The sequence below is a fragment of the Chrysochloris asiatica genome, unplaced genomic scaffold (assembly GCF_000296735.1).
Source record: "Chrysochloris asiatica unplaced genomic scaffold, ChrAsi1.0 scaffold00006, whole genome shotgun sequence".
Classification (NCBI taxonomy): domain Eukaryota; kingdom Metazoa; phylum Chordata; class Mammalia; order Afrosoricida; family Chrysochloridae; genus Chrysochloris; species Chrysochloris asiatica.
In genome coordinates this window covers 11,816,087-11,825,733 of record NW_006408524.1, presented here as the reverse complement: position 1 = coordinate 11,825,733, position 9,647 = coordinate 11,816,087, and the positions used below count along the sequence as shown (strand labels likewise).

General features: G+C 35.2%; 1 protein-coding gene across 1 annotated transcript; it reads left to right on the top strand.

The window, feature by feature from the left end:
* The first annotated feature begins 4,088 nt into the window (after nucleotides 1–4,088).
* Nucleotides 4,089–5,024, top strand: LOC102824137 (probable G-protein coupled receptor 141-like). Its single transcript, XM_006832267.1, has one exon. It carries the CDS (start codon nucleotides 4,089–4,091, stop codon nucleotides 5,022–5,024), a length of 936 nt encoding a protein of 311 aa, XP_006832330.1.
* The last annotated feature ends 4,623 nt before the right edge of the window (nucleotides 5,025–9,647 follow it).

Below are 9,647 nucleotides of genomic sequence, written 5' to 3'. Positions count from 1 at the left end.
AGTTTTTTAAAAAGCTGAGATCTTCATTTTCTATTATTAATTTATAAGAGTTCTTTTTAATATTCAGGATAAATGTCTATTGCCATATATGTATTTATAATATTGTTCTTACAGTATGGATTTATGCTTTCATTTTCCAAAGAGTGTCTTTGGAGAGCAGTTTTAAATTTTGACAAAGTCCAATTTGTATTTTATTTCTTCTATAGTTCATGCTTTTCCCAGTCTTATCTAAGAAATTTAGCCAAGTCCAAAGCCATAAAATTTTCTCCTAGTGTCATCTAGCGGGTTTGTTGTTTTAATTAATTCTTCCTATTAAGTCTGTGAACCATTTTGGTTAACTTTTGTATGTGTGTAATTTAAAGGTAAATTTTTTTTGCATGAATATATAATTATCCTAGAACCTCTTATAATTGAATGTTTTGGCATATTTCTTAGAAATCAATAATATACAGGTCTATTTTTAGCATCTTTAGTTTTGTTCATAGTTTTCTAATGCAAGGCTATACTGACTTGAATACTGTAGGTCTATAGTAAGTATTAAAATAATCCAAAATAAGTCCTCTACTTTTGTATTCCCACATATTTATACATTTGTAATATTGTTGTGGCTTGTGTGTTACTGTGATACAGGCAGTTATCCCACTGTTGTTTCAAATACTAGTAGGGTGGACAGGTTTCTGTGAACTTTCACTAAGAAGAGATTAGGACAAAGGAATAGGCAACCCATATCTGAAGGAACAGTCCCTGAAAACCGTAAAAAGAGCAGCAAAATATTGTCTAATACAGTGCCCGAAGATGAGCCCCTCATGTTGGAAGGCACTCAAAATATCACAGAGAAAGAGCTGCCTTCTCAAAGCAAGGAACCTTAGTAACTTGGGTGGAGCTAAGCTTTCAGGACCTTCATTTGCTGAAGACACATGACTCCAAATAAGAAGCATCAGCTACAAACATCCACTGATAAATGGAAGGTGGAATGTACAAATTATGAATGTAGGTAAACTGGAAATGATAAAAAATAATTAGAACAGTTACAAATAGATATTCTAGACATTAATGAATTGAAATGGACATGTATTGACTATCTTGAGTCAGTTAATCATACAGTAAGCCATTTGAACTACCAGGTCGGTGGTTCAAGCTCACCAGCTGCTCCTCAGAAACCCTATACAGGGTCACTATGGGTTGGAACTGACTCGACAGTAATTAACAGCAACAACAATCATGAGATGTATTATGCCAGGAATGGCAAATTGAAGAAGAATGTGTCACGCTCATCGGCAAAAATAATATTTGAAGATCTATCTTGAACTACAATGCTGCCTTTGATAGGATGATATCTGTATATCTACAAGAAAGACCCGTTGATATAACTATTATTCACATTTTCTCATAAACCACCAAAGCCAGTGATGAAGAAATTGAAGAATTTCACCAACTTCCTCAGTCTGAAGTTGATCAAATAGGCAATCAGCATGTGTTGATAACTATTGGTGATTGCAATATGAAAATTGAAAACAAAAAGGAAGGATCAGTAGTTGGAAAATGTGGCCTTGGTGGTAGAGAAGATGCTGGAAATGACATGATAGAATTGCAAGTGTCTTTTTCAATAATATAAATGGTGACTATACATATGACCCGTGCCACAAGGAATACACAGGAGTTGAATTGGCTCTATCTGTGGGAAGAGAAAATGGGAAAGCCCATATCATTAGCCAAAACAAGGCCAGGGGCCAACTGTGGAACAGACCATTAATTGTCCATATGAAAGTTAAGGCTGAAGTTAAAGAAAATAAAAGCAAGTCCACAAAAGCCTGAATATGACCTTGAGTACAACCCACCTGAATTTAGAGACCATCTTAAGAACAGATTTGATGCACTAAACATTAATGAACAAAGACCAAAGGAGTTCTTGGAATGACATAAAAAAACACCTTGTATGAAGAAAGCAAAAGGTCACTGAAAAGATTAGAAATAAGAAACCAAAGTAGATGTCAAAAAAGACTGAACCGTGTTTCTGAATACACAGTAGTTGAAGCCAATGGAAGAAATGATGAAGTAAGAACACTGAGGAGAAAATTTCCAAGGACAACTGGAGAAGACAAACTATCACAATGAAATACACAAAAACATGGAGTTAGAAAACCAGATGGGAAGAACAGCCTCAGCATTTCTCAATCTGAAAGATCTGAAGAAAAAATTCAAATCTCAGGTTGCAATATTGAAGGATTCTATGGACAGAATAATAAACGGTGCGGGAAGTTTAAAAAAAATGATGGAAGTAATACAAAGAGCCATTGTATTAAAAAAAACAAAACACAATTGGTTGATGTTTAATTAATTCAGGATGTAGCATATGCTCAAGAACAGATCTTACTAAAGGAAGAAGTCCAAGCTGCACTGAAGAAATTAGTGAAAATTAAGATTCCAGGAATTGATGGAATACCAATTGAAATGTTTCAACAAACTAATGCTGTGCTATGCCAAGAAATTTGGAAGACCAACTGATTGGTGGAAATCCATATTTGTGCCCATTCCAAAGAATGGTGACCCAACAGAATATGAAAAGCATAAGAAAAAATCATTAATATCACATACAACTAAAATGTTGCTGATAATTAAAAAATGGTTGCAACAGGACATTTACAGGAAGTTTCCAGAAATTCAAGCCAGATTCAGAAGAGTGCATGGAGTAAGGGATATATTGCTGATATAAAAATGGATCTTGGCCAAAGGCAAAGAATATCAGAAAGATGTTTACTTGTGCTTTACTGACTATGCAAAGGCATTTGACTGTGTGGATCTTAACAAATTTACAGAGAACATTACAAAGAATGGGAATTCCAGAATACTTCACTGTGCTCATGAGATACCTGTACATGGACCAGGGGGCATTTGTTTGAACAGAACAAGAGGATACTGAATGGTTTAAAATGAGGAAAGGTGTGTGCCAGGGTTGTGTCATTTCACCATGCTTATTTAATCTGTATGCTGAATAATCTGAGAAGCTGAATTATATGAAAAAGAACATGGCTTTGGGATTGGAGGAAGGCTCATTAACAACCTGTGAAATGCAGGTCACACAATCTTACTCAATGAAAGCAAAGAGATCTTGCAGCACTTGCCGATGATGATCAAAGAAAAAGAAAACAGCTGTCAGTATGGATTACAACTCAATGTAAAGAAAACAAAAATCCTTGCAACTGAACCGATAAATAATATCATGATAAGTGGAGAAAAGATTGATTGACACGATCAAGGATTTCATTTTACTTGAATCCACAATCTGGATGATAAATACTGGATTACGAATTACAAGGTCAGTGGTTCAAGCATTCCAGTTGCTCCATGAGAGAAAGATGAGGTTTTCTGCTCCTGAAAAAAATGTATAGCCTTAGAAACCCTATATACAGGGTCTCTCTGAATTGGAACTGACTTGATGGCACTTAACAACAGCAACGAGAGTGAATTTATGTATGAGTGTCTTTAGATCATTTGCTGATGAGTTGGAAGGAATTAGATCATTGTAAGGAGCTCTGGTAGCGTAGTGGCTACGAATCGGGCTGTGAACCTTAAGGTCAACAGTTCGAAACTACCAGCTGCTCCGCGGGAGAAAGATGAGGCTTTCTACTCCCGTAAAGATTTACACCCTCGGAAACCCTGTACAACAACAACAACAAGCAAACCTAAAAGAAAAAAAAAAAAGTACTTAAAGCATCCTTTTATCTTTCCATCTATCATAAAAAGTGTTACATATTCGCTGCAGTCTCTCATTTCAGATGGTCTGCCATTCTCCTGAAGTTTTATGCAACATGCTTTGTCTGTGTACATATATGTATGATTCTGGGGATATTTCAATGAGATTTTACTCTATTAAAGACTAATAATCAGATTTACTGTCTTTTAGGTTCTAGGATATACAAACATGCGTATGACAGTCTGTATCTTTAAGGCCCACGAAGTGTACATTAGGCAAAACAGATAAATTGTAGAAATGCATTGCCAATGCTTTGATGATGATATGAACAAAAGTTCTGTGGATGCTTGTTAGTTACAATGGTGCTTGATCTCTTCCAGGTAACTCCTGAAACATGAATGTCTCTAACGCTACCAAGGACAATGGTTTGTCTGGGAATAGCTCATGCAAGGCTATATTTACACCCTGTTTAATCTGGCTCTACTGTACAGTGTTCATTGGAGGACTTCTGGGTATCATCTCCATTTTGTTCCTGCTAGTGAAAATGAACACCAGGTCTGTGACCACCACTGCAGTTGTTAACCTGGTGGTGGTGCACAGTGTTTTTCTCCTGACGGTGCCTTTTCGTGTGATCTACCTTATCAAGCAGACTTGGACTTTTAAGTCGCCCTTCTGCAAGTTTGTGAGCTCCATGTTGCATGTTCACATGTACCTCACATTCCTGTTCTATGTTGTGATCTTGGTCATCAGGTACCTCATCTTTTTTAAGCATAAGGACAAAGTAGAATTCTATAGGAAACTGCATGCTGTGGCCGCCAGTACTGGCATGTGGCTGCTAGTAATTGTCATTGTGGTGCCCTTGATTGTTTCTCAGTATGGGGCTTCAAATACTTACAATGAAAAGGATTGTTTTACCTTCCACCTAGAACTTGCTCATGAGAATGTGCGAGCTATCAACTATGTGATAAGCTTCATTGTCATAGCTACCGGAGTGATTCTCTTGGTCTTGCAAGTCTTCATCATTATGTCAATGGTTCGGAAGATACGCCACTCCTTATTATCCCACCAGGAATTCTGTGCCCAATTGAAAAACCTCTTTTTTATAGGAGTCATCTTTATTTGTTTCCTTCCCTATCAGTTCTTTAGAATCTATTACTTGCAAGTTGTGGCACACTCAACTAATTGTAATACTCATGCTCTATTTTATAATGAGATCTTCTTGAGCATAACTTCAATTAGTTGCTTTGATTTATTGCTGTTTGTTTTGGGAGGAAGTCACTGGTTTAAGCAAAAGATAATTGCCCTGTGGAATTGTCTTTTGTGCCGTTAGCCACAACTGCAGTGTTCATAATTACTTACTTTATATTGAAAGTGGAGATGGACACACAGGGGAGGCAGGAATTTTTTTCCCAATATTTGACCAAACTGTGCATTTGTATAGCCAAATGAAAAAATATCAAGAACACGTATTCTAATCCTTATTTGAAACCTACAGATCTGTGATTGGTACTTATATAAAGACCAGTGATGTTCAAGCCAATCAGTGTTGCATTATTTTCCAGAACACAATGTCTAGTAGGTTCATCTAGGAACAGTGGGACTTCTAGTTTCATTAATCATTCAGGTTTACTCAGTTTGAAGCATGCTCTTTTCTTAGGGTTTTACACGGACTCATTCATCTTGTCATATCCTTTACTTTAGGTAAATTCCCCTGCCATGATTCAGCCCCAAAGACACAAACTCTACTTGGTTAACTGTATAAGAAAGCCCACTCAACTCACTTTCCTGCCAAGAAACAGAGAAGAATAATAAGTAACTGTTCTCAATGATCACTAATGTGGTGGGGAGACACTTACCTAGAAATTAAGAGAAGCTGAACTCATGGCTTTCTGCCACAGCAAGGGTTAATAGGTTTACTCGTTGAAAGATCAAGTTTTTGGAGATGAGGCATAATTCTTTCGATGTTACCAACTGTATTGTTTCTTTCAGAAATCATATGAAAGCTCACTGAGTCTATGTGAATAACGGTGACTCAAAAACTATTTCTGACTCGTGTGTTGTTAGGCGTTAAGATGAGTCCCCAAGGGAAGTGATTAACAGTTTTCCTTTTTCTGTTATCTGAGAAAATTTTTAGATGTCCTAGATTATAGTTAATTTAGATTTTCCTTAGAGATAGAATTATATAAAAATCTATAGAATTCTATTCCACCCTTAAATGATGTGTCCTTAAATAAATAAAAGCAACATTAAATAATACTTTTAAAAAAATACAGAGTAAAACTATTGCTTTTGACAATTAGACTAGACTGTCTGAAAAAGATCCTTTCTGAATGAAAGATGTAAAAATGTGCTTGAAAGTCATAAAATTATAATTACTTAAAACATTAAATAATTTAGATGTCCTAACAAACTTCTGAATAATTTTTCCCAATATTTCTTTTATAACTTTTGGTATTTGACATATTAAAAAGTGATTGTTTTTGTCTCCTCAAGAATTTCTAATAATACCAATTGTGATATATAAGTTTGCCTTGTTTCCTCCCTCATCCCCCCATACATTCTACTGTTGCCCTCAAAGTTGAAACTTTGATACACTTGAAATTTTCCAAAGAATTGATCTAATTTCATATTTAATGCATCAGACAACCTGAAGCAATTAATGGTGCTAATTAAAGAATTGAATGATTAAAGGTAACTTCTTTTTATCTTTCTTCAACTAAGTAAATCTTCACTACTTAAAGGTTTTTCTTAATTTATCACTTGAGGAATTTACCAGTTCATCAGGTGAATAAGAAACACTTGTGAATTTCTATGATCACTAAAATAACTGAGTCATTGAAATTAAATTTATAGAAGATAAACCAGTAACATATTGTATACATAAATTATTTCCAAATTTTTCCTCCTTTAAAATTTCTTCTTTACGTCATTTAATTAAAAAAAGAAAACTTCTTTTATTTTTCATTTACCGTCTTTTCATATTTACTTTAAAATAATTTTTCCCTTTGATCTGAAAAATTTCTAAGATACTTTTAAAAAAAAAATATTTGTGGGAATTTCATAAAAATTATTTTCTTATGTGTTTATTTATATAATATCTTTTGTCTTATAGATTATAGTATAAACTCTTTCACATTTTAGATATTCTGACCAGGCAATTATGTTTTTTTTCCTGTATTATTATATATAGCAATAAAGTATATACTTCTTGTAAGTTAATAAAAACTTTAACCAAATGTAGAAATTAAGTATTCCATAATATAAAATGTCTTATTCATCAGTATTTACAGAATAAAGACAGAATTATTTCAGTTTGCCTCTTCTTTGTCTTGAATTGCTAAACAAATGAACTTCAGTAGGGAGTGAGAATGATGGTTCCTAGGGCCATTTTGGTGATGTTTGGTGTAGGGGCCATAGTCTTCCTGACTTATATGTCTTCCTGACTCAAAGTCAGTAGAGCAATATAGAGGATTACTTCTGAAAATTAACTGATGAGAACCTATGAATGAATAGAACAAGTGTTCCATATAATACTGAAAGATGAGCTCCCTAGGTTGGCGGACACTCAACACGACAAAATAGCAGTAACAACGAACATGAGCTATGAGGTAAGTTAAAAAGCACTGTTACAAAAGTCATAGAAAACATATTACACAAAAATATAAAACTGTGAAGCTATAGTTTTCCCACAGATCCTCCATCAAGGTCTATGTGCTTCTGAAGGTAGTGTTTCCATCTCTCTCACTCTAACTGGAATGATGCTGGGCTCTTGAATTTGTATCACACCCAAATGGAAGTCTGGGCATCTGCAATGGACTCAAATGGTCCTGGTGGTGGTTGTGTGCTGTCAATCAGTTCTGACTCATAGCAATACTATACAGGGTTTCTGAGACTATAAATCTTTACAGTAGAAAACCCTATCTTTCTTCCAAGGAGTGACTGGTAGATTCAAACTACTGACCTTTCACTTAGCAGTCCAGCTCAAAATCCAATATGCTACCAGGGCTCCTTATGGACTCAAATAGTGTTGCTTTCAAAATGTTTTCAAATTTTGGTAGCAAAGAGAAGTCTGAAGTGGCAAGATCAGGGCCATAGGGTGAATGGGGTAAGGCTTCCTAACAGAATTCTCATAGGACAGCCTTTGAAGGAATAAGTACATTGTTATGACAGAAAAACAACAACACCAACACAAATTCTATGTGCAAATTTCCTGGCCTTTTATCACTCAGGATGATTTCAATATTCTTGAAATAACTGTCTTATAAATTATATGATTATTGTATGTCCTTTGAGAAAAATCTCTCAAGGTTACTTGTTTGCAATCCCAAAAGATAGTCACTATACTATTCTAACCAGTTCTCTATGCTTTGAATTTAACTGACTCAGTAGATCCCCTCAGAAGCCACAATTAAAAAAAAAAATTATTGTGAATTATGTGATAAATAGCAGAACATTAGCTTTACATTCATCCTATCGTATATTGTTTCATTGCCATGGTTACAATCCCCTCCATGCATCATCAACCAACCAAAAGGTATACCCCTCCCTAGCACCCAAACTATTCTGTGTCTATTCCCTACCCTGTGCTTCACCTTCCCATCCCTCTCCTCACCCCATCTCCCACATTCCAGTAACCAGCAAAGGATCCCTCCCACACCCCTTTAGTATGGGTTCTTTTTGTAATTGTTTTTCTATCTCTTTGAAGAATGTCTTTGGAATCTGCATTGGGATTGCACTATATGTGTAAATTGCTCTTGACAGTATTGACATTTTCACAATGTTAAGTCTTCCTATCCAGGAGCATGGTACAGTCTTCCATTTTTGTAGGTCTCTTTTGGTTTCTTGTAGTAGTGTTTTCTAGTTTTCTTTGTATAAGTCCTTTGTTTCTCTGGTTACATTTTTCCCCCTAGATATTTCATCCTTTGGGAAACTATTATAAATGGTATTGCTTTCCTAATGTCCTTTTCAATGCTGTCGTTCCTGGTATACAGAAATCCAACTGATTTTTGTATATTGATCTTATATCCTGCCACTTTCCTGAATCTTCCAATGAGGTCTAGTAGTTTTTATGCTGAGTCTTTGGGGTTTTCTATGTATAGGATCATATCGTCTGCAAATACAGAGTTTTACTTCTCCTTTGCCAGTTTGGATGCCTTTAATTTCCCTGTCTTGCCAAATAGCTCTTGCTAAGACTTCCAGCACAATATTGAATAAGAGTGGTGACAAAGGGTATCTTTGTCTGGTTCCTGTTCACAGAGGGAAGGCTTTCAATTTCTCTCCATTGAGAGTAATATAGGCTGTTGGTTTTGTATATATGCTCTTTATTATGTTGAGGAATTTCCCTTCAATTCCTACTTTGTTGAGTGTTTTTATCAAGAATGGATGTTGGATTTTGTCAAAAGCCTTTTCTGCATCAATTGATAAGATCATATGGTTCTTTTCATTTTTTTTTTTTTTTACTTACATAATGGATTACAATGATCGTTTTTCTAACGTTGAACTATCCTTGCATCCCTGATATGAATCACACTTGATCATGATGTATTATCTTTTTGATGTGCTGCTGGATTCTGTTGGCTAAGATTTTGTTGAGAATTTTTGCATCTATGTTCATGAGGGATCCTGTTCTATATATATATATTTTTCTTAGTGATGTCCTTCCCTGGTTTTGGTATAAGGGTTATGCTTGCTTCATAAAATGTATTAGGACGTTTTTCATCGTCTTCTATCTTCTGGAATAATTTGAATAGATTTGGTGACGGCTCTTTCCTGAATATTTGGTAGAACTCACCAGTGAAGCCATCTGGACCTGGACTTTTTTTGGTTGGGAGTTTTTTGATGACCTGATCAATTTCTTCTTTTGTTATGAGTCTGTTCAGGTTTTATACTTCACTCTGTGTAAGTTTAGGTGGGTCATGTTACTCTAAAAATGTATCCATCACTTGTAAGTTTT

What these genes read in the sequence shown, in the direction of transcription:
- LOC102824137 (XM_006832267.1), top strand. Translation starts at nt 4,089, where the DNA reads ATGAATGTCTCTAACGCTACCAAGGACAATGGTTTGTCTGGGAATAGC.